The sequence below is a fragment of the Apteryx mantelli genome, chromosome 18 (genome assembly GCF_036417845.1).
Source record: "Apteryx mantelli isolate bAptMan1 chromosome 18, bAptMan1.hap1, whole genome shotgun sequence".
Taxonomy (NCBI): Eukaryota; Metazoa; Chordata; class Aves; order Apterygiformes; family Apterygidae; genus Apteryx; species Apteryx mantelli.
In genome coordinates, this window is record NC_089995.1 from 2,174,185 (window position 1) to 2,199,354 (window position 25,170).

The following is a 25,170-nucleotide window of genomic DNA, read 5'->3' on the forward strand; positions in this document are numbered from 1 at the left end:
GCCTCATCCTCTGACTACACCTTTATGGACCTGCTGCCTATAAATTTGTCTAAACCCTTTTAGACCCTGCTGATACCCTCTGCTTCACCACATCCCAGGGCAGCAAGCTCCAGAAGTTCATTGCTCCTGTGTAAAGAAGTGTTTTCCTTTATCTCTGTTAACCTGATCTCTTACTAGTTTCATTGAGTGCCCCTTAGTAGCTGCCTGAGATTTAAGAACAACAAAAATAGCCCTCAGCTTGGTTTCCAAGTGCTTACATCATGCTGATTCCTAAATGTTATTCATGAACACTGACATTCATGCTGAAATCCACAGCTTCAGGCAGACTTGATCATGCTTCAGAAATTCACAAAAAAGACAAGGGACAATCATGGAGATTATATTTATTATTATAACAGAAGAGGCTGCTTTACTGATTCATATTTACAAATCTGTTGGCAAAAAAGGAAAATAATATCCAGTGTAATTTCTTAGCCTATTTTACAGCCCTGGCAAGAAGCATTCATTTGCAATAGCAGCAAACGCCTATGGGTTGATTGCCTGCTACAGCTAAGTGCAAGGAATAGCATGGATCACCTACATGGTGGCTGGCTGCAGGCTAAGCCCAGACACAGACACATGCATCTGCAGCCCAAAGAAGGGGGTAGGCACCACACGGCTGCTTCAGGCCATGTGGGGCCAGGACACGGCATCCTGAGCCTGTTCAACAATTCAAATTTCAAAAAAACATGGCAAAGCTGGTAACCCCCCTGCTGTCTCTACGTTTCTGGGAATGTAGCCCCACATCCTACATATAAATTGTTCAGTGCTTCAGAAGGTCAAAATGAGCTGAGCACTGGGACGGGATGAACGTTTGAAGCAGATACTGGCACATTTTTGTTGGCGTGTTTGACAGAGCTAATCCTGACAAAGGAGCAAGATTTCCTGGTCCACTGGACCACAGAAAGATCTAGTACAATCAGGGGAATCACGATCCTTGGTTCAGCTGGGCACAAACTGAACTCCTGCCAAAGAGTCCATCAGAGCAAACCTGTGCTCTGGAAACCCCCATTTACACACACTGAAATGCCAGCAGGTTCAAGGCACTACTGTACATATGGCACCTTGTGCCTGACCCTTTGGTTCATATAATCACCTTTAAACCTGACTGCTGGCAGGGCTCAGCTCCCCACTGCAAGCAGTAGAGGGTGATCCCATGTCCCCACTTGACACGGGTTGTAGAAACATCAATGCAACTTTGGATGCTACCAGCAGACTTAACGTTGTACGAACAATCCCAACACACAACTTTGGCCTTGCAGCAGACCTGCCTCCAGCAGAGAAAATGCTTCAAAGGAAAAGAATAGTCACACCAGGATACCACAGAATTAGAAGCTGCTGCTTGCTAAGGAACATGCAACAGTATCTGGAGGCTGTGGGGAGATCTGTGCACTGCCTCCGAAAGATACTCTCCTTGCTGTGTCTATATGTTCTTGTTGGCACACAGAAAGCCCCAGGCATTTAATAGCAAATGAGGACACTGAGCTGCCTGGCTGACACCACCCCTATGCAGGCTCCACAGCACATCAGCTGCTCAGACCTGCCTCTTCCCTTCCCTTCTCTTCCCGATCCCTCTGCTATTCCAGTGCGAATTTGGTAGAAAGAACATGGGTGCCACTGTTGACTCCAGGCAGCATCATTTCACAAGCAGGTGGGAAAGCTACTGCTCTGCCTGGAAGGGCATGTCTGAGCACAACAGAACTTCTTACTGTCAAGGGTCTTTCCTGCTGTCTCCAGGCCTGGCACAAACCAGGAGGGTGGGCAAAGCTGGTATTCAGCTCCTGGCAGAGCTCTCTGTGATGGAGGTCCTGGCTGGGGCTGGCCAAACCCAGCAGAGTCCCAACATGCTCATATACCTGGTGCCAGGAAGGGAGGGTGCAGGAGCCATGGAGGATGCTCTGAGCTCTACTGGCACGTTCCCAGCTGCTCTTCAGAAAAGCTGGTGTCAGCTCACACAGCCTGTGTAACAAGGGCCTGGCAGAAAGGAGCTGCGAGGCTGGCTGGGGTTACCCCTGCAAAGGACCTGGCCTTGTCGGAGGATGCCAAAGAGGCTGTCACATCTGTTTGTTACCTAGTGCATGGTCCTCCCCTTGTCCCCAGGCCCCACAGTGTGGGTGGATGCTGGTTTAGCTCAGCACAGGGCTTGTCCATCCTATACACTGACCCATCCCCATGGCAGCCACAGGGGCTGTGCAGCTCCAAGGCCACGTAAAAGAGAAGGTGAGGTGGATGTTGAAGTATGAGGTCCCAGCCATGGGATGTCTGCCCGTCCAGCCACCAAGCAGCAGAGACTCAAAGACCCTGCACCTCTTCCAACAGCATCGAGGGGCACCAGAACTATCCTAAAACTCCCAGTTAACTGTCTGCAGCAGTGAACCAGGCTGACTCCATACCAATGGAGTTATCCCCAGTATCTCTCCCAGGACTGGCTCATGCCATAGCACGGGAGTGATGTCCTCCTACCTGAAGCCAACTCTGCCCCCAAAAGAGAGACAGGAGAGTCTCACAGGCCCAGGTAGCAGTTTCTCATGGATGTCACAGCTCTTTCAAGGAGCAAGTAGTCCTGCAGTTCTGAGGAGGAGGGCTGCCCCCCTCTGACATACACAAGAGGGCCAGGAATAACTGAATCTGGCCTGGCATGTCCAAGGACTTCTTGGTCCTATTGCGGGACAGCCCAAGCCTTCCAGGATTGTCTAGTCCCTGTCCTCGAAGTAATATGTTGGCGGATGCTCAGGGCTAACCCAAAGTGTGACAACAGCAAGGACAATGGAAGAAATCTAAGTGGAGGGGAGAAGACATCGGACACCCAGCAACTCCCCAGAGCAGCTCCTACACCCCAGGGCCAGCACCTCAAACCAGCCCTTTGATGAAGCTCGTGTCTAAGTGCACTATCAGCATGCGAAGGAAGGACATTTCCTTGCGTGTGTTCTCAAAGATAATCCGAGGGTCATCAGACTGACAACGCAGGCAGTTGGGGGCCATCACCATGGCCAGGTTGTTCACATCCATCTTTGTTCTGCCCACATTCGATGGCTGAGCAAAGATCTGCAGGCAATAAGGAGAGGTTCAGCTGGAGCAGTGGAAAAAGACAAGAGACTCCAAACATACGGCCCAACAAAAGGTGCAAGGGCAGTAGAGATGTAGCTTCCCTAAAGGGAAATGCCCCAACAGCCACATTCACAGGGGAAGGCCTCTGCGCTCCGCCACAGCTGTTGGTGTGGGAGCCTCCGCAGACAGGGAATGTCCTGCAGTTCCCAAGCTGTCCCTTTGGGACCTGCCCTGTCCACAGTCCGCAAGACCAGGAATCAACAGAGTTTATAGCTCCCATAAGGGACAAGGCCAGCAGACCCTATGCCCCCTGCTATCAATCCCACTTTAAATACAGGTGAGAGGTCCTAAAACTCAGCTGATGGCATGCCATAACTGTCCCGCTAGCTGTGCCCCTTGTGCGCCAGGCTCCTGGCCGGTGGTGGAGGAAGCGCAGGACTGCTGGGGCTGCCTACCTGCAGGAAGTGTATGAGGTAACACAGGACCAGTCTGTTGAGCTCTGGCAAAAGCTGCACCACGGCCACAGCAGCGTCGGGGTTCTCGTAGTTGCTGATGCACTCTTTGTAGAACTGCTGGGGGATTACGGGCTCCTCTAGCTCCCGATACCAGAGCTTGAGAAGAGAGGCTGGGCAGAAAGCAGGGTGCATGAGAAAAGGTCTGGTCAACTCCCCGCCATGTTTGGGCACAGGACGAGGCCACAGAACCGTGTCTTTGGCTACACGCCACAGCCTGAGAGCTTGCAATAGCTCAGCAAGCCAAGCCACGTCATGCTCAGTAAAGCTCCAGAATAGGGTGAGGAGGCAGCACAGAACGTCACCAAAGCTGCTTGTGGGAAAGGAAAATGGGCTCTTTCTTTCCCCACTGTTGACAGTGCTAACAAATGCAGGCAAATCTCAGGCGTCACTGATAAGAAAGGCTCTCTTCTGCCTTTTTTAGCAGAGACAAATTTGACAGCAAGACTGAACAACTCAGGAACCAGAAGACAGAGAAAGGTTATGTTTCACCTTATTTAAGTCTTGGCTTTGAAATTCTTGGATAGGCAAAACAACTCCTTAGAGGGAAATGCTGGCTCTTATCTACCTGCTTCACCAAGAAGCAGCTCTGAGGCCACCTAAAGGAAAGGGTGAGTCAGAGACCTCCAGAGAAAGAGTGCTGCTCCTGAACACTCACAGCCGCTCTGCACGCTGTCCGGCTCGCGCGGCCTAGCTCTGACAGAGACAGCTGGAGGCAGCGATGCCCATCGCCTCAATGCTTTACTGCAGGCAGTATTTGGGGACACAGCAGAAAGGCTGGACAGAAGCCCTGTTGATGAAGACAGCTTTGCCCACCATGCTGAGTGCAGCACTGTGCACCTGTCCCCAAACAGCGGCAAGTCTCCTGGGCTGCTCCCTTCCCTCCCCCTCAGCATCGTACCATGGCTGAGGCCACACCACAAGCATGCAGCATTCCCATACCTGGGATGTTGGGGTCACTGAGGCCGCTTGGGATTCTCCATTGATCCACCTGCAGTTTCAATGCATTGACTTCATCTATGTCACCAGGTATCCTGCAGACAGAGACATAGCAAAGATGCTTCAGGGAGTACACACAGTGCCCTGCAATGTGCCGGGGTGGCAGCTGGCCAGCAAGCTGTGGCTCCGAGACTGCTGCTGGGGTCCCATGGAGAAGAGAGCACATGCCAGCGGCTACAGAAGCAGGTCCTCAGAAAGAATGGGTTGTTTTCAGACACAACTTCAAAATGGGGTAGTAGAAACACTTGTCTCATTCCTACTAGCTCAGACACCAACTGTCATTTTGACCTCAGGAGCTATTATTCTCTGTAACTGCACTTCTCTGTGGCATTTTTCAGTCTAGAGATACAGACGACTCTGGCTAAATATGCCAAGACGGTAGAAATTACTCAAGGCAAAGTCAGGTCTTTTGCTGGTTACCTTAAATCGAGTTTATCAACTGAAAAATTAACAAAAATCTTTTAAAAAAACATAAAGCCCCCCACAACTGAACCCCTATGCTGACCATATGGATTCTTTGTCTCTCTTGAATCCTCACATGGTCACCCAGGAGCAGAATACCCTGAGTTTTGTGCATCATCAAGGCTGAAGTGTTGCATTTGATGAACTGCTTTTAGTTGACAGATTGCCATCTTTTCATAATTACATTCAGTCACTGGAGGGTGCTCTAATTGGCCCCTGGTCTGCCTTTCAGCATGACCTGTTCAGGGAGATCCCACACTTGATAATTATCTGTAACTCCTTCTCAAGTGTTTATTACCTGTTGCAAGCAGGCAAAAAAGCAGCAAACCTACATTTAGGGCAGCTGCATTAAGATCAGCGCAAGCTACTTGGGACATGGTCAGCAGGGAGCAGTTATGCTCCACCTTGCAGCTGTCACTGAAGTCCTCAACACTCAGTAAAGCACTCGGGATGCCTCTGCAGGAGAAGAAAGACGGAAAGGAGAGGCAGGCAGAGCATCGCCCACTCAGGGCCTTTGACCCACCACACTCCAGGAGGGAAGGAGGTGCCCTGCTCCTCAGCCTCACACCTGGGAACTCTTTGCCCAGGAAGGTGTCTGCAGCAGTCAGTCCTTTGCAGAGCAAAGCAAGGCATGGAGGAAGAGTTGCTGTCCATTAAATCCACCTGCCAGGGATTTGGGACCCCCTCAGTCTCAGCCCCAGGTGTGGTTTAGAGCAATGATGCAAGCCTAAACCACTGTGCTGGGGCAAGACTTCTCTGGTCTCTTCTGTTGAATTCATTCCTTTTTGTATGAGACATTCAGCTTTTCATGCTGACCAAACACAGTGAACAATTCATTCTTTTGGGAGATGCTCCACATTTTATACAAACACCACAAGCTGAGAGAGGACCTGGTTCCACAGATGAGACAGGTGGAGGGATATCTCCTACATACGATGGGCCTAACCCCCTGCAGGCTCACTTGCAAATAGGGAGGTCTATGGGAACTACCTAACTGGAGGACAGAAAGGAAGAGCATTGGGAAACAAAAGGCTTTTTTGGTTAGAGATCTAGAAGAGAGAAGCTTCCCATTATAAGACCTTACTTTCTGCAAGGGACACTGCAAGTTGCAAGTAGTATGGTACTATGCCATATTTTGGTCCCTGGTTGGTGCCAATACTCAGTCAATTCAGATTTCCACCTACCAGCCAGTCACTCCCTTTCTAAGCAGCAGCATCCCACCACCAGTGGAGCATACAGGGCTCACAGGTGAGGTACAGACTTTCTCCAGAAGAAGTGTGGAAGGAACCCACAGGGTGAAGCAAGAATGCTACAAGAACTGCTCACACCAAACAGCTGCAGCCATGGGCTCAGCCAGGAATCCAAGAGCTTGTCCCTTCCCTGCACAGGCCAACTGCAGTCGTTTAAGCTGATAAAAGTTCAACACTGTGCCTGGGCACTTGCTGTCCTAAGTAGTTCAGATCACATTTACAAAGAATAATCTCCCCTCTGTGCTAATGCATGCAAATAGACTAATGCTACCAAAACAGGTGATTCCTGAACCCTTGGAAAAGGTTATTTTTTGTCTGATCTGGAACAGGGCGCTATTGTCAGGGAAAGGGAACCATCTGGAGATTAATCTTGATTTCTTGACTTTGAGGACTGACGTGTGAGTGGATCATAAGTAATACAGAGCCCCAAAAGCTCACCTGAAAATCCCTTCAGTCTGCTCTCCTCCTAATGCCAGGACCTGCTGCGACAGCTGCGTTTGTACCCAAGGCAGCTTGTTACCTGGATACATGTCCTGCTGCCGTAACATGATTTCCTCCAGAGAGCTGCCGAAGAGTGATGGTGTCACGATGGCATTTCTGGCATGTGTTATCTCTTCTACTGTCGGTTTACGGAGGCCCTGAGGACAGAGGAGAGCTCAGTGCAGCTGCAGCACAGCATTGGCTGCCCATGGAAGAAGAGCGACCTATGGACGGTGAGTGGCCACAGGTCGAGAGGGCTGCTCGCGTGCATGCCACCTTGTTGGCCTTCCAGGAACCCCTTGCCAAGCACAATTTCCACTCTGCAGCCTGCACATGCTAAAATCAGGGAGGTTCAACTCATCAGTCCAAAAAGGAGCAGCAAAGCTGCTGCCTAATGGCAGGAGACAGCTTTGGAGAGTTTGGACTTCAGATTCTGTTGCTGCGTTTTGACCTCTGCATTTGGGAAATATTCCAGTTGTCCCAAGACCTGACGTGGCTCTGTTGTGCTGGTGCAGCAGGAGGAAAAAGCAGGGCCCAACCTGTCCCAAAGCCGTGGCAAGGCCAGCAGAGGGCATGCATACATCAGCCCCTGCTTCATGCAAACGCATGGCCACAGGGCAGTGGAAAAACAGCCCTTTAGAAGAGGAGAATTCCAGCTGTGTTCAACTCCGGGGTCCAGCTTAAGACCAGGAAAAGTTTAGTTTTCAGAGGTGCTAAATGTCTCTGAAAAGCAGGCGCCAAGTGCCACCCTGGGCATCTGGCACGTGTTGCTTCTGCAAGACACTGACACTTGAAAGGAATTTCTAATCTCATATAGCGTGTGAGAAACACGAAGCATTATCATAGGCACTGCAGGCTGTCTAGCACAGTGACCGTTTGGCAATAACGCCGCGGCCAAGCGAGATGCAGGGACGGGGGAGAGCACCGTTCCTCAAAGCTCTCGCTGACCCCTTGGCGGGTGGCAGCCGGCTGGGGTTGCAGTTGTGTGCAATGCGTCTCTGGACATTTCCTGTTCTGTCCCCATGGGATGCCGGGAGCCTTCACCCCTCCTGAGGTATTTCAGCTATTCACTCACTGTACATGGAGTCCAGATGGCAGGGAGGCCCCAGAGGGATTTGCAGAAATAAAAGACGACCGGATCTGGCTCAGAGACCTAGAACGGACAGGCTGGGGCTGTGTGCCAGCTTTTGCAGCCCAGCACAGAACTGTGCAGAGGAAAGGGAGGAGGGGGATTTCCAGATAACGCAAAGCACACAGGCTCCTCTCTGTGCCAGACATCTCTACTGCAAGATCTTTTTGAACTGGAAATGGACAATTCTACAGTAACCATATGCAAGACCAGGCCCATGTAAGGTCTCAGTGAGCAAAGAGAAACACTTTCCTCCCCTGAGGAAACCAGGCTCCTTCTGTTATGGGCATCCCCTATATAGACAGCTCCTATTACCTCGGGGATAGTCAAACATCAAGTTTGTCTTCCAAATCCCTAAGGCAGGCGAGTGTCCAGCTATGCAGCTCCCAGCATGGCAGGCACTGCTCTCTGCCAGGAGGTATTGTGGGACCTGGGCAGCAGCCCTGTCCACACAGCCATGGGGAGACAAACCTTGAACAAGTCTCCTCTGCTCTATCTCCATTTTCCATCACTGAATCAGCGATGACCTCCGAGAGTCATGGGACTGATTTCTCTGGGGCCTGGAAAGCAGAGCGCTGTACAAGGACTATGCGCAGGCCCTGGAGCAGGGGCAGCTACTCACCTTTTTGCCTCCAGTGACAGCTACCTTCTGGAGTTTCCGGTAGCAGTATTTGGCATAGGTGCTGATGGGCAGACCTAGCGGGAAGAAGAAACAAGCAGTCAGCCCACGGGCACTGCACCTTCTCCGTGGAGTCCAAGTACCAGAGCTCTAACAAAGCACCAGCACAGCACGGCACAAATGTCCACCCCCATTTTGCACAGCCTGTTCTGCAGGCAGGGCAGAGAGGCTGCCAAAATCGCACCCAGAGCGCGCTGAACCCTCCCGGCCCCAGAGCCCTGTGACAGGTGATGCCAGTGCAAGCCAGTGCTCGGGCTCAGAGGGATTGTGTTCTGGCTCAAGGCTCTCAGCTCTGCACCTCCCGCCATCGCTCCTGCGGATCACAACCTCACACGCACAGGCAGCCACTGCTCCGACCCCGTTGTGACTCAAAGCAAGCCGCCATTCGGCATTCAGAGCCTGGGCATGCATATGAGCATGAACCCTCATTCCCTGCTGCACAACCAGAGTTACACGGCTCTCAGACACAGGACTAAGTATTTAAATGTTGCTAGATCTCAGAAAAAGAGCATCCAGAGACAGCTTCCTGCCAGGAAAGTTTTCAGGCGTTTTCAACAAATTGTTTAGGATCGGAGAACTGAAGTACTGGGCTAGAAAGAGAGGCAGCCATGGAGAAGGGTGTGCCAGGGCTGGAGAGCCAATGTCAGCACTGAGAGTCAATTCAGGACTGCAGGGAGAGGTGCAGGAAAGCAGAGGGATACCTCTCATCTTCCCAGAAAGCTACAGAAAGCTTCCTTACTTTCTTTGCTATGGACTTCCTCCAACACACCCTGGTACATGAGATTCACGCACGCTGTGTGATACGAAGAAAAGCTGACACTTGGGAGCTTGGGAGTTTCCCCACAAAAGCTGTGACCCTCCGCAAGCACGGCTGCTCTTGCTGTGCTTGGTTCAGCAAACTTTGAGGGCGAGTGGAGCCAGGATTCACAGAGCTAATCCCCCCATGACACCAAGGGAAATATTTGCACTGACAGAGCACTGATTGCTGGGAGAGTTTTTCCAAAACCGTTGGCCTTTTGTTCTTTTTCGAGTCAAACCCAAATTGCTTGCTGAAAGCAGTGAATAGATCTGCCCTATTTGATTCCTTGCCAGACTCAAAGCTTGCAGCAGAGTTCAAAATACTTGTGGCTTTTAAAATCTACATTCTGGTCAGATGCTGCCTATTCCACATTGGCCTTTCATGCACTCTGTAGCTTAGGTAAACTAGTCAGGATCTTGGATTTCCTCAAAACTTCTCGTATAGAGAGAGGACAAGTTTGTCCCAAGCAGAATAATGAAGATGAGAGACATGTTTTCTCCCATTCTTGTGCCAGCCATCAGACAACCCACAGTCCTTGTATCCCCAAGACTAAATAAGCCCCCCAACCTTGACGAGTCTGTTTGATTGCAACCTCTGGAGTGGAGCCCCTCGGTTACGCTGGAGAAATGCAAAAGGAAGTAGGACAGCATCCCCTGCTTCCACAGGCAAAGAGAAGGAAAGTCACTTTTAAGAATTTCTCTCTCTCGGGAATATCTGAATCAAAATATTCTTTATATGCAAAAATCCTGCTAATCCCAGGCATGACTTATAATGGGAATGTTTAAGAATGAAAGAAAAGAACAGAGCTAAATGAGCTGTTTTGTAATGCTTCAGTATTTTAGGTTACTGCTTCTGCTATTAAAATGGTGGTGTACAGACAAACCACGATGTGAAGTGTCATCTGGTTCACATAGGAATGACTGGGAAGAAGTGAGACTGGAATCTGTATCAGAAAAAATACACAGAAGGCAGCACATTCGAAACTAATAATAGGAAATCTTTTTTCACACTGCAGTTTGACCATGAAACCCTTCATCGCACTAAAAGTTTAGCAAGGTTTGCAAAGGAACTGGCTGCTTCAGAGAGTCTGCATTGCTGGCATGTGCGAGTAGCAGCAACATGTGTTTGGTTGAAGTTTGTTCCGCTCTTTCCCAGAAAGTTCCCTGATCCTGGGAAAAGCCTAAACCCTCCATCCTGCGCTTTCTGCAGCAAGGCGTCCTGTTCCCAGCAACAGGCAAGCTACTGCCTGTCACCCAGAGGGGACTGACAGGGTCGCAAGTGGAGCCACTGAAATTTCCAGCAAACAAACTGACAATAAACTCACCCTGTGCATAGAGGGCTGGACTTCTTACTGCCCATGGATCCAAATCATCAAAAACTGGAGGGAGCCCTGAGGAACGGAGGTGATTCGGGCTCTCTGCCACTGCAGGCGCAGAGCAGAATGGCTCCATGCAGGGGACTTGCACCTTAAACACGCAATTTTCAGCCTCCCTCTTACTTAATGGGAGTCATCCACCCTGATCTGAGCTCTCCTGGCTCCCAGGGAGTGCGTACAGCAAGATGTATGAAGGAGACTGAGAAAGGCCAGGAGGCTGCGTGGTGAGATGGGAGGGAAAATGCTAGAGAAAGAAGCAGAATTTAGCCTTAGCCTCTGCTTTTCAAAACCAACTACCTGGCTCTGTCACCTGGCTGCTTGTAGAGAGTCTCAGCTAGAAACCTGTTCCTGGCATTTAATTCACCATGCATGGTCAGTTCTCCTTAACAAAACTGCCATGGACCTTGCCCCCAACCCCCAGCTTATACCTATTGGTGCTGGCACAGGTCGTTTTGGCCTACGCGGACTGGAAAAGGGCTCATACTAACGGTAATTCCACTTCTCTGAGCACATCGTGAATCTGTGAAATCCAAGTTGATCTGTTATTTCCTCTGGTACCACAGTAGCCCCAGGAGCTCAGGAACAGAAGACTACTCACAACCCACAACAGTGAAAAACAGTTTGCAAAGGAAAATATTTTTCCATGTGCTGGCCTAAAAACACATGCAAAGGAGTTCTTAAAGAGCCTCTCCTTTTATAACAAGTTAAAATCCAGGCAACACACATGCAGGAACGTACCTTCTGGAACAGATTCAAGTGCTTTCCTGCCAAAAAATCTCTTAAAAAATGCAGCAAACAATGTGGATTCAGAACCCAGCTATGGGACGAGTATCTTAGCACAGCAGAAGCTATTGTCTCAGTATTTCTCTGATGTATTGCTGCCTCATACAGACCTCAATCGGGCACAATTAGAAGCCTTTGGTATGAGCAGCCCAGCTGGGCTTTGCACTGGTGCCGCTCTCCTGGTTTAGATCTGAACAGCAGATCTAAACCTCCACTTCACAGCAGGGTCTTAGCCCCTTCTTTCCCCTCCCTCATGCCGTGTGTGCATTCCTCTGCATCCCCGTAATCCTACTCCATCCCCATTCCCTGCATGGGAACTGCCATACTTCATCAGCTCAAAGGTCCATATGTGTCAGCAGCCTGCATCTACCAGCAGGAGAAAGAGAAACAGATACAGGATGTATCGAAAATGATTATTCCCCTGTTAAAATCTCCCAGCTAACGGCATGTGGGAGATATCCTAAGGCAGTGTTGCACCTGGACCATTAACAGTTACCGACCAACCTGCCTTCTTTGAATTTGTCCCATTTCTTCCCAGACCTGTTTATACTCCTGACCTGCACAACACCCTGCATTGCTGACTCCTACAACTTAATTTGGTGCTTCAGGAAAATGTAGTCTTAAACCTGCTGCCTGATAACAAAATTGGGTGGTTTCCAGTTCTTTTGCTATGATGAACAATGAGAGATCTTTTTCCTCTCACTTTCCCCAGACAACTTGCAATTTCTTTCAGCCTGCTGACCTTCTCTCTCTCCCTTCTCTCTTCCACGTCCGCATCTGCTGAGCCTTCTGCTGCAGGGCCAGCACTCGGCCGCGCTGATCAGCCCTGAAGGGAACCACGGGCAGGAGGCGGCAGGGCACAGGCAGCACCGCGGCTGAGTGCTGGTGCTGGTTTGCTCTCTGTCCCTTTTCTAAAAGCTCCTGATCTTCTGTTTGTTTTATGACTGCTTCCAAGCACTGCGTATAAATTTTTCAAAATCTGTATACGGTAACTCCAAAATTTCTTTCCCCACTTGAAACAGCTAAGTAAGAGCCTGTTGCTGCATGTGCAGTTAGGGATGTTTTCCCCAGGTACAATACTTTGCTTTTATTGACATGTAATTTTCTCTGCTGCTTGATCACTCAGTAACTCGCCCTTGCGAGATCCTGCTGCACCTTCAGTTTTTACAACCTGAATAGTTTTGTATCAACACCAAGCTTTGTCAGCTCATTATTTGCTTCCTTTTCTCAACTCAGACCAAACCCCAGCACACATTCCTGCAGGATCATTAGGCAATCCTCCCTGTGAAAACAGATCATTTACTTCTACCTTTTATTCTTCTGCTTTTGAATCGGTTATTGTTTCATGAAGGGTTCTCCCACCACCTTCATACTTCAGTCACTCACAAAAAATTCCGTTAAGATGGAGATTGCCAAGGTAAGTGTGGGAAACTTCTGAATGATTGCTTTGGGTGCACATCTGATGATACGATGTTTACTCACCCAGGTGTTTACTTACAAGCCTCTACACTGAAGGAAGTTGGGGAAAAAAACCCACTGCTTTAATTCCCTTTGTTTTTCACTGGAAGACTTATACACATGCCTACATATACACTGTTCAACCGTTCTGAAGACAGAACATTTAATGTCCTTATCAATTTCTGTTACATTACTGCCACAGCATCTATTTGCATCTAAATATTTCACAGCTCCTAGCAAATATCTTTTCACAAGAGCCTTGCAAGGTGAGGGAACGATGTTACACCCACACCTTACAAATAAGGCAAACGGTGCAGATGGAGCAGACACAGGTGTCCTGAGTAAAAGCCTGACCTTTTCAGTCATTAGTAGGCAGTACTTTGCATGTTCAAGCAGGATTCCCATCTATTTCAGCTGCAGCTCCAAGTGTGCAAAACTTGTCTGAATTACAGCCCAGAGTCTGAGGTCAGACTCCAGAAAAAATCATCATCATTACCAGTCACTTGTGAAAAATCTGGTTCAAGTGACTTGCCAACCCTTTCTCTTCCTGGTGTTATGACTCTCCTTTGCTGCACACAACAAACTGGCAGGAGTCTTGCAGACAAGCTCATTTATTCTAAAACACCAGTTTGCTCCCAGAGCTCTCTTTTGCGTGCGATAAAGCAGGCAGGGTCCTGTGAAGGGAACGGCATGTGACCTGTCATTATATACCCAACTAAGGCCACACAGGCATTTCTGCCTTTCAAGTGTTTCATTCTGGAAACTTAATAAAGCTCTCCTGCTGTGCCTTTTTAATGCAGTTTCCAATATTTTCTTTTTAAAATAAAAACTACCTCTGGCCTCCTAAGCACAACTCCAGCACATGCAACATAGATGGGCAATTGCACAGAAAAGTCTGCTCAGCCCACAGACAGAGCAACGCCCTGTGCAGAGAAAACCGCGGGGGAGTTGTCCCATAAAGATATCAGAGTCCCTCTGAGCACAAGCAAAATGACTTTTCAGAGACTCAGAATTGGCTGAACTCTTCTGGGTCTGAACAGGAAGGGAAAAAGACATATTCCTAACAGAAACATAATTCCTCAGTGTAATTTCAGGTCTCTGCTCTGGATCCCACGGGAGCCAGCTATTCAAAGGGAAAGTGATAGAAGCTTTCTTACTGCAAAGAGAACAGGGCCTTTAACCAAGGGGCCTCCTCAGCCATTTGCCAGACTTGCAGTTGACTCTAAGAAACAGTGACACATGGAAATCACTGCAGCTCTCTGGAGAGCGCAGCTGCAGTTTCCATGTTTCATACACCTGCGTGCTGGAGCGACGTACGGCTCAACAATGCAGGAAGTTGTACTCCAGGGCTCCCAAAACCAGATTAAAAACACTGAGGCCATATGATATAAGTTGCTGTCTGATATGACTTCACAGAGCCGGCTCAAGTTTCCTAAAAAATATAAAAAATTGAATGAACTTTGTCCAGGCACATTTTAGGCCAGATAAAGCATCATTTGTCTTCCTGCAGCCAGCAATAAAACCTCAGGCTGGAGTACTACGTGAGCTCTTATTCATTCAGTAGAGATGCTATTGCAAGCCCTGGATTGCTAGATGAAATTTGTACAGCTATGTAATCTAGTGTTAAAGGCCAGAGAAATCTGCCTCTGCCAACAACATCCCAGGCACACACTCCTTGCTATGGCCAGGAGGTGACCAGCACTGCCTTACCCACAGCCAGCCCAGCTTTCTCCATACCCTGCTTTGGAGCAGCAGCACACAGCTCTCCCGGCTGTCTTGGCAGCCCAAAGGAATCATCCCCACACACTGTGCAGGCATTTCTGGGTCAGCACAGGCTGCTCCAGCCAGGAAGGGCAGGACAAGGGGAATAGGGCTGCACAGTCCAGGAAGCATGGACAAGAAGTGAATACTTAGGAGAAAAAGGCAGTGCTGTTTATCAGATGTCCTCCCTGAAGGTCCTCAAGTTGCGTGGTGGTTTACAAAATCCATTACTCCAATTTAGACATGTTCTCATCAACATACTCTCTCAGATGGCTTGTAATGCTGAATATGCTATAGAAAAGTCTGCAGCATGCACACTGGTTGGGTTACAGTCCCAGGTCTGCATCCAAGTTAAAACCCTTTTTCTTCCCTGCATGTGTCCCACGTGCGAGTGACAGGGGTCCCTCCTGCCCTACACTGCTACCTGTCCCTTGTGCCCAGGAGCACCTGCCCCCATGCACTGCCCAGCTGCCACCCACACTGCTCTGTTCTGATCCATTCCCTGGCCAAATCTCTTACAAGGGCACCTACAGTAAAGTTTCCCAAATCTATGTCTATAAGCTTAAAGAAACGGTCTGATTTTCAGTGGAACTCAGCAACCCAGCCTGTCTGAGGTCAGTGCAGTCTTTCCTCCCATTACCTTCATCTTCAGTATTTTGTTTCCTCTTTTTCCTGGATTTCGAGTTCTTCTTGCTTTTCAGATCCATAAGCTCCTTGATGCGCTGTGCAACTGAAAATTCAAAGCACTGTTAACTGAGCAACAAAGGAGACCGAATGCTCCCTGCCCTCCTCCCCTTCAGCGTGGCAGCAAGAGGCTCTGGATTAATAAACTGTTAATAATGTGGAACTGTAAAACACCAAAGCCCAGAACTGCCCTTAGACATGAACTAAAGCAGCCAGCCTCACTATGGCATGAGGAGATCTGCTCAGAAAAAAGTCCTGTACCGCAACCGACTCCAAATGCACCAGCCAGGGACCTAGAACATCCCTTGACTCCTCTGAATGGCCAAATATTTGAGAAGGGGCTCCAGGCTGCAAATTTGTATTGCCTAAATATCAGCAGCAGGAATAAGCCACTTAAATAGTTTGGATTACTTCTCCTTACTGCCTGGGTCCTGGTGCTGGCAGGGCAATTTTTTGTCTCCGGGCCAGGCATAGCCGGAGGGAACAATGTTTTGGGGAGAAGTGACAGCAGTCTGGGTTCCTCATGAAAACCCAAACCAGGGCTGCACATCCACCAGTGCAGTGAAGGAACTCCTAATGTTAAGGCCACAAGCATAAGACCAGAAAGCAAAGGTTGGCATAGCACCACGGCTGCCCCCAGGACCCACCCCTGCCTGCAGCACTCACTAGCAGGGAGCAGAGATGTGCTGGGGCAGAATGCCTGCACCTGCCCTGAAGGTTTGCGGGAGACTTGAACTCCTGTTTGGAGCTCAACTGGGAATAAGAGTTTTCGTCTCTCGCTTGAGCCTGGACAAGTCACAAGCTCTGATTCTCTGAAAGCAAAATTCCTCATATAGTCATGAGGCTCTAAAGAACAATGTTGTTAGACTGGAACTTTGCTTTGCTAATGAGCACTGCAGAAATAGTCACAAATCAGCCAATAAATACCCTGCAGGTCGGCAGGGCATTTTTTTTTTAACCAGGATGCTGTAGCAATTTAAAACTGGAGCAATGCTTGGATATATGAGTTAGGTAGGAGCACACCTTCCTTTTCAGGCAATGCTGGGCTGGTCCCCAAGGCTTTTAAAAGACACTGATAAATTACATCTGTTTACAACACAAGCCAGTATCCTTCAGGATCGCTGGCTAGTTGCCATTCTAAGGCCTGTTTGTAACCTTTGCAAGGGCTCCCTAACATTTAACTTTTTTTTTTTTTTTTTTTTTTTTGCCTGCTTTAAGGAACTTTGAAGCAAATCATGTCTTCAGCAAATCCAAGGAAACTCTGCCCTTGGGGGAGGTGTAATCAGCTCTTTTCAGGGCTGATATTGTCAGGCTGATCAATGAGTTGAGCCCAGTCTAGGGCTGGCATTTCTTTTGCCAGACACAAGTGATAATTGCAGGGAGGTGAACTGGTGGCAGCTGCATCTTGCAGAGGAAGGAAGGATGAACTCGCCCAGCATGTGGTGCTCTCAGTGATGGAAACCACAGTATTGGCTGGTGACTACCTGTTTTTTCAAAACCAGACAACCCTGAGTAAACGGCACAACCCACCAGAATGCTGCTGGGTATACACTGGTGTGCATGAGGCACTTACTGTTTTCATCGTTGTCAAGGTGACGATAGATGTAACCTTCCAGATAAGACTGGAATTTGGGTGATGGGGAGAAGAAGGCCAGACTGATGGCCATCAGTTCCCAGCCCCATGCCAGACTTTGGTAGCACGTATTATCTGTTGTCTGCCTGATCAGTTGTATGTAGAGCTCATCCCGTAAACCTTGCACGCTCCAGCACTTGGTGACTGTGACCAATGCCACATGATTCCGATCCATGCGAGTCTGACGATCTCCCATGTAGCTCTGCACCAGTTTGAACATCTCACAGGCTTCTTTTTTGATGGTGCGGTTGCTAGTGATGAGCATTGGCTTTTTGATAGAGCCACCATTCCAGGAGAGCATGTTGGAGATGGAGATCCTTCGGCGGAAGATGCCCTGAGTGTGCATGTTCAGGTTTTTAGAAGCCCAGTCTGCCATGCTGCTTTGAGAGATGGGCTTCCGTAGAGTATTGTAAGGGAAATTATATCCTACGCAGCTGCCAGGCTGGCCGCTGCTCTCTGGCTTGGGGTCCAACTCTATTGTCCCGGGCTGCAACGGAGAATAGACGTGTTAAAAACTGCTTAGCTGATTCCCTTACCCTGGTAGGAAAATTAATAACAGTGAGTGAAGTTGACGGCAACTGCAAAGTGGTAAATCTGCACAAAACATGATTTTGTGCAAAATCTGTTGCTGACATCTGTAGTTCTGCAAGAGCCCTCGCTGGCACAGTAGCACATGGACACTGCCTCCAAGGGAAACCTGGTGACAGGGAGAAATGGGGCTGATTTTCCATGCTGTCCCAGAACTCCTGGTGACAGCCCAAGCAGGAGCTGGGCTGACTGCCAGAGAAGCAGTGCAGCGCTGTGGCAGGAAGCACACACCAAGGAACCAAGTTTCTCACAGCCCTTCAACTCCTGCTTCCTTTTGGGCTAGAGGAGTCCAGCTCTGCCCAGGAGGTGGCAGACCAGGCAGCCACAGGACTATTAGAACTGTTTCCTTCTTGCTCCTACTTTTTGTGGCTGATACAATCCCATAGCTGGTTCCTGCCTTTATTATTTTTCCAAGTTCTAATAAGAAAAGACACACAACCAAATTGACATGGGTAGCTACTGTCCGAAGCAGCTGAGTTTTGGGTGGCCTGTACCTGGAGAGCATCTGCATTGAGGCATTCAAAATGCACGTCCCAGTTCCACCACAACCTTCTCTATGGAAATACTGGCCAGACACACAAATGGGATAGGAAAAGCTAAAAGAAGGAGGCACAGAGGGAGCATGAACACATCTATTTTAACACTCAGATAGGATAATCATTCAAACCAAATAGGTGTCTTGGGAAAAAAGAAGGGCAATTCTGAGGGAAGGTGACAAGTACAATGCAAACATAACCCAGGGACAAATCCCCTCAGTGACCACTGAGGTTATCACTGAGATTTGAAGGTCTGATGGGTGGATTGAACGTCAGGGTGTCCCAGAATACTGGTAAAGGAGCAGCTGTGTACAGCTACATCTAGAGCAACAGTGTGCTGCTGCATGGGGGTCAGTGGGCTTCCAACTACATTATGCTCAATTATGAGCTCAAATCATACAACTCCATGTGTATTTGAAGAGAAGGAGTCAGAATACCTGTCTCAGCCAACTTCCTCTGCTAATGGAGCTGGCTCTCACCATAACCTACAGCCCACCCCAGCAAGCGCTGGCTCGAGCATCCTCTGGGAAGATACAGGCTGTGGCTTCAGACTCGGTGCCTCTGTGAGCAGCACTGCACCACGCTCACAGATGCTTCTATGTTGGACACCCTACAACGCTTCCTGTCTAAGAGAGACATAACATTCCCCAAATTATAACAATAATTGTTCAAAAGTACTTTTTTTTTTTTTTCTCAGAGAACTGGAGTCAGCTGCTCCCCACAAGCACTCCATATTGATCAAACTGATTTGCTCTAGAGACAAGTCCACTGATCACAAGTTTACAAACACACACAGCAGAGACAAAGAGCCTTCTTCATCGCAGATTATATGTGCCATTTTTACATACAGCACTTGTGCATCCTTCTTCCCCAACGATCTCTAAGGAACTACGTAATGAGAGCTTTGGTAGTACTGATGCCCAGAAAACGATGTGTAATAACTACTAGTGAGGAAAAGACCCTCATTTTGCCTGTTTAGAATTTTCTGTTTTGGCTGGAAGTGGCAGCCTGGGACACATATTTAACTCAAACACCCAACAAGTTATTATAGGAAACAGACCTTTCTGTTAGACTTGAAATTCCCACATAGAGCAACTAAGTGATAAACTGTCCACATTTCACTCTGCATTCTCCAAGGAGACCTCCACCAATAGTAGGAAAAAGTCAAACGATAATATTGAGGGTTTTTTTAAAGAAACACAAACAAACAATTTCTGTAAACTTTTTACATTGTAAAAACAAAATTAAGTAAAACGTGCATTTTCCTTTCTTTGTAGGTCACCCTTAAATTGCCTGCCACTCTATATTCCAGTCCTGAGCTACAGTCAAGCCCAAAATACATGTTAGTTCTTAAACACTTGGAGCAAGTTAATGTTTTCCTTCTTCATAAGGAGGAACTGCTGAACTCATGACAGGCTTGTGTGGTCCAGCCCTTCCCTATCTTATACGCAACATGTATCTACATGTGGATGACAGGATTAGCACACACCATATTCCACTTCTTATTGCCAGCCTGAGGCACAATTGTTTCTCCTGCTTTTCTACTTCATTTTGTTTTTTTATCCCTTAAGTTACTCTGTCTCCTCACTGTCTCTGAATTCACTCAACATGCTGTCTAAAAATCACTGCCAGCAGTTCCTCTCTTCCCACTCTATCCTCAGTCTCCTCCAATCCACCTTCTGAGCCCTGGGTTGGTTTTCCTCCTATCACTCTAATTGCTCCTTCAGCATGGTATTTCTGAGGATCCACCTCCTTATCTCTCTCTAGAGGTTCAACAGGCTTTCGGTTCTCTCCTCTTCTCTCTCTAAAATTTATCTCTGAAATCTCATTCACACAACTACTCAGCTATTATGTTTGTGCTGACAATACACATCCACCTCTGCTCAGCCTGTCCTAAAACTTCTGCTTGCCCTTCTGAGATAATGAATATCCTCTTCTGATTTTCATCTCCATCACACAGGCCCATCACAGGACATTGCCTGTGACTCAATCCACACACTGCCATTTTCAGGCTAAACAGCAATTTTGCCCCATTCCCTTGCATAGCATCTCTGCAACTTTCTCCCCTCCAGACTTGGAAGCTCAGTTCTCAGAGCATTTCTGTAAATAGAAGTTTATTTGTTGACTCATTGCCTTTGCCACATCATCCATCTCCTTACAGCTTCCACTTTATTCTCCTTCGTTGTCCTACTACACATTAACTATTTTTCTTCATTGACAAGGCTGTTCACAGTCTATGCCCAACCCGCCATCTCTTGTGCATAATCAAGACATCAAGTCTCAGCTCTACTCTATTAAAGCAATGAAGTGTAACAAACCCTGCAGACTAGATAGTATTCTTCCAAGAAGTCGAAAGAGACTGCAAAATGAAATTGCTGAACTATTAACTGTAACATGCAAGTCATGTTAGCTTAAACTGGCCCCGTGCCAGAAAAATGGAAAATGGGGGAAATGTGGCATCAGTTTTTAAAAAGAGTTTCAGGTGAAACCAGGGCACTATCAATCAGTAAGTCTGAATTCCTTAAAAGAAATTATAGCAAATAATAGAACACAAAAACACTCAAATATGACACAATGAAGAAGTGTCAACCTGTCTTTTAGAGAAAAGTTACACCTACAGGAGTGATTTGATGGGATCAATGAGGTTTGCTAAGTTTTTTTCATGAAAGGCCCTTAAAAGAATCTGAAAAGTCATGCAGTAATAAATGATTCCTTATGGACTAATAAACAGGACACAAGACAAAGCAAAGGGTAAAAATAAATAGTCAGTTTTCACAATGGAGAGTTGTTATCAGCTGACTCCCACAGAAGAAAAACTGAGGCTGTTCAGAACGAGAGTGAAATAACTAGATAAGCGAGCAAAGAATAAAATGACATAACTTGACATAAAATGACAATAACATAATAAAACTGAAATTAAATCTGAAGTAAAGCTGTGAAGCAGAAGGATCTTACGCATCCAAATAAGAGGAAAGACAGCAAACTAAATTCTGCAGAAATGTTATGTGGTAAAGAAAAATTACTCCAGTTGCACACGCACAATGATGGGAATAGCTCTTTCCAACATGACAGTGACTCCAGCGTCTTCTTCAACAGTTTTCTAACTATTTCAATTCAATATTCAGGAATGGTTAAAAGGGCAAACAGAACATAGGGAACTACTAGGAAGAGAGAGAAAAACAGAAAACACTGTCACGTTGCCATTCCAAACCTGGTGCCTGCATCCTGCGTATCACATGCAGTTCTGGTCATCCCAGCTCAAAAAGGATATATAAGGGCAAGGGCTACAAAGGCAATCAAAGCTACAGAGCATCTTCTGCACAGGAAGGGACTAGGAGGAGTCTGCACAGTAAATGGGACACGCCACAGCAAGTGTTAAGCTAGTCCTCTGTAAAGCCCAAGTGGCCAGAGGTCAGTAGGAAACATTCTCCAGTTTCTTGCCCCAAAAGTATTCAGGTGCACCAACAGAACAATCAGGCAGTAAATCTATAATGACCAATGAAATGCCTTTTCATACCATGCGTAACTAAACCATGGAACTCATTGCCACAGGGTGTTGTTGAGGCAAAAAGCAAGGAAGCTCCAAAAAGTAGGTCAATTCATGGGAGAAAATTTCCCCAAAGGTTATTGAAAAAATTGAGTTTCAGCTACAACCTTGGACTTGGTCCCTATGCTGCAGCATGCTGGGAGGACGCTCTGGGAGAAGCAGACCTGTCGTGTTGCTATGCTTTTTCCCCTCAAGGACCTGCACCATTAGTAGCTCTGCCAGAGAGACTACCCTAGGCAGGAAGGACCCCTGATCTGACCATCTGAATTCTTCAGAGTTTTTATCACAGAATCACAGAATGGTTGAGGTTGGAAGGGACCTCGGGAGATCGTCTAAGGCCAACCCCCCTGCTCAAGCAGGGTCACCTAGAGCACGTTGTACAGAATCACGTCCAGGCAGGTTTTGAATATCTCCAGAGAAGGAGACTCCACAACCTCTCTGGGCAACCTGTTCCAGTGCTCTGCCACCCTCACAAGAAAGAAGTTTTTCCTCATATTCAGATGGAACTGTCTGTGTTTCAGTTTGTGCCCATTGCCTTGCATCCCATCGCTGGGCACCATTGAAAAGAGTCTGGCCCCATCCTCTTCACACCCTCCCTTTAGATATTTGTGTACATTGATAAGATCCCCTCTCAGTCTTCTCTTCTCCAGGCTAAACAGACCCTATGACCTGTCTTTAAGCCCTTAGAGAAAGAGTATTTTGTTCTGTGTGTCCAGTGCTTAAGCAGAACAGGGCTTCCTTGCCCCACCACAGATAATACGGCACTGTAAAACTACTATCCACAGCGCTGAGAGTTTGCCAAACAGGTACACAAACCCTTTCATGCCACCCAGGCCACTGGCCTGAAATGGGATCTCCACCTACAAAGCTGTAAAATTTGGTAACCAGTTTACTACTCTGCAGGCACACACACGTTCTGTGTGCAGCACATAGCCTAAACCCGTCCAAGTCTGATCAAGTATTTGGCTTAGCACTACAAGAGTCTAGCAAAGGTGTGTGATTTAACCAGTAGAGATCGGGAGGTACCTGAGAGGAGTGACGTGTAGCATCTGATGAAGCCAAACTTGTCTGGCTGGTTACATTCTTTTCTAAAGAATCTATTTTCTCAAAAGTCCTCTTCTGCCTCATTGTGTCCTGTGGAGTAGCCATGTCATTGGGAAAGCTACCCCTGCTCTCCAGGCCCTGTCTATACAGAGACCTGTTACTAGCCGAGACATCGTCCCTTGAGCTCCGGCTGATGCATTTTTTCAAGTGGTCAGATTGAAATCTGACTTTGCTGCTCTCTGCTGGGATGCCACTCTCCAGAGTTTCAGCATCAAGGCTGGCTTTGCTTCCTCTGAAAGCTGCTGACCTGCCCACCACAGCACGCATCTCAGCAATCAACTTATCATTCAAAGCCGTGAGCTCACTGCTGCTGCCCACAGAGCCAGGTCTTCCTTGACCTGTCCCTTGCCTCCTTCCTTTCCTTTTTCTCAAGCTTGGAGAAGGGCCAGTCGAATAACCAGAATCCTGATGGCTTATAGCAGTTGGGTACTCTTGAGCTTGCAGACTGTTCTGCCTACTATGGTGGGCTTCCATGTTCTTGAGGACATTGGCTTCCAAGATCCTCCAAGACTGCTTGAAGCTGTCCTTTGAAGTAAGCTGACCAGGCAGTTTAACAGAAGCCTCAGCTGTTGCAGCAGCAGAGTGAGGAAATTTGGAAGATTGATCAACATTGATCATGTGTTTTATGTATTCCCTGCCAGCCGGGCTGTATTCAGTGGAAGAAGGACTTCTTGCATGTTTCTTTGCAGCTTGCTGCTGTTGCATACTTGGATGCTGTAATAATTTGGTTGGTTGGAGCTGCTTTTTTAAGCTATTGCTTGGCGACACTGGTGGAGACATCCCATTCATGCTGATGCCTTCAGTGTCCATATCTACTGGAGGCTCATCATAAATCGGAGACTCTAAAGATGGCTCATCGTATATAGGTGCAGGGCAAGCATACTTGGGGGATGCAGGCTGGGGAGTTCCTGTCTGACTCCTTGGAGGTGTTTGAGAAGTTGGACCATTCATCAGCACTAAGCAAAACCCACCATTCTCTGTCTTTTTGATCTGCATCGACTGTTTTGCTTCTCCTACAGGCGCTTGCTTTGTGGCACCAGGGCTCTGGGATGTGGGCTGAGGTTGAGCATATATGGCTGGTTTTGGAAGAGATTTTTGGCTGTTGGCTTCTGGAGTGCTCTGCAGCTGAAGCGAACTGTTTGAAGAGCCCTGTACCTGCCTTAAACTGTTCACTTTGACCAACATGGCTGCTTTTGTGCCAGGCAGAGGCTGCCAGTGGGTAGGTGTCTCCCTAAAGAAAGAAAGATACAAATACAGGAAATTATTTAAGAAAACAAGAGAACAAAAACACCATTCAGAATTCCTATTCTAGTAGGAAACAAGTGAAATAGTCTCTACTTATGCCAGCACATTGGACTGTCAGTCTCAAAGTGCCCGGAGATTCCCCAACCAGTTATATCAGCTCCTCATTGCTCTTTCATGGATATCCCCCTTCCAGAAACAGAAACATATTGTTGTTAAACACAAGAGAAATTTCTGGCTCATGAACAGCAAAACAACGAGATGAGACAAGCTCATCCCACTATAACCTGTCTGGTATCAGCAGCAGCAAGCTACAAAACAACTTATTCTTGCCATGACTCTTGAGCTAACACAGCACCCAGAAAAACTGGTGGAAGAACAGTAAGAATTTCTGAATTCGAGCAGTGAGTCGAAAAATAATCTCAAGTGTTTGTCTTTAGACCATCAAACTATGATGAAAGCCCTTCCAGAGCATCGTATTTTTTTAACTAACTTTCCAGATCCATGTTTACCTTGCAGCAAAACCTATGAGGTCTATGGGAGGTACTGAGGGGTCAATGTCCTCAGCTCAAAGGATGTCTCGCACTCCCATACAACCCATGAAGCCTCTGCATAGAGCATTCTCCCAGTCCAATCCAGATACCGTCAGACCTGATTCCCTTGACCAAATCTATTGGCTCTGCTCAGCGCAAATGGCTTTGAAATCCTCTTCTAGGAGTATCCTCTACCTCATGATGATACTTGGTGGTAGCCATAACCCAATACTCTCACTGCAGCATCTCAGTTCCAAAGGCGCATTTTGCAGTGTAATAACAACCTGCTGTCACACAGGAGCTATATTCCTTCTGTATTCATGAGCTCAGAGGAAAAGGGAAAGGAAAGGCTGTTAAATCAGCTTGAGATTTCAGGTCTTAAAAGGTACCACTGTCCCCAGCTTTCAGCCCACACCAGAGCAGGTATGGTAGGACAGAACGTGTCCCCAGCAGTCCCGACTCACAGCCCTCCTTCACAGGGCAAGATGAACCCAGGAAATCCCTGAGTGGCCCACATCTAACACAGGGT

At 47.7% G+C, this 25,170-nt stretch overlaps 1 protein-coding gene across 2 annotated transcripts in view; it reads right to left on the bottom strand.

Annotated features, from left to right (window-relative positions):
* Positions 1–368: 368 nt before the first annotated feature.
* The window catches only part of LOC106499921 (rho GTPase-activating protein 39), a 69,846-nt gene continuing 45,044 nt past the window's right edge, over positions 369–25,170 (bottom strand). For both annotated transcript variants that reach the window (XM_067307658.1, XM_067307659.1), the window contains 8 exons: positions 22,789–24,097; positions 17,032–17,578; positions 15,415–15,504; positions 8,542–8,615; positions 6,749–6,948; positions 4,542–4,633; positions 3,543–3,712; positions 369–3,084 (listed from right to left, as the gene is read on the bottom strand). In XM_067307658.1, the coding sequence (XP_067163759.1) occupies positions 2,890–3,084; positions 3,543–3,712; positions 4,542–4,633; positions 6,749–6,948; positions 8,542–8,615; positions 15,415–15,504; positions 17,032–17,578; positions 22,789–24,097 (2,677 nt within the window). In that variant the 3' untranslated portion in view covers positions 369–2,889. The remainder of the gene's footprint in view (positions 3,085–3,542; positions 3,713–4,541; positions 4,634–6,748; positions 6,949–8,541; positions 8,616–15,414; positions 15,505–17,031; positions 17,579–22,788; positions 24,098–25,170) is intronic.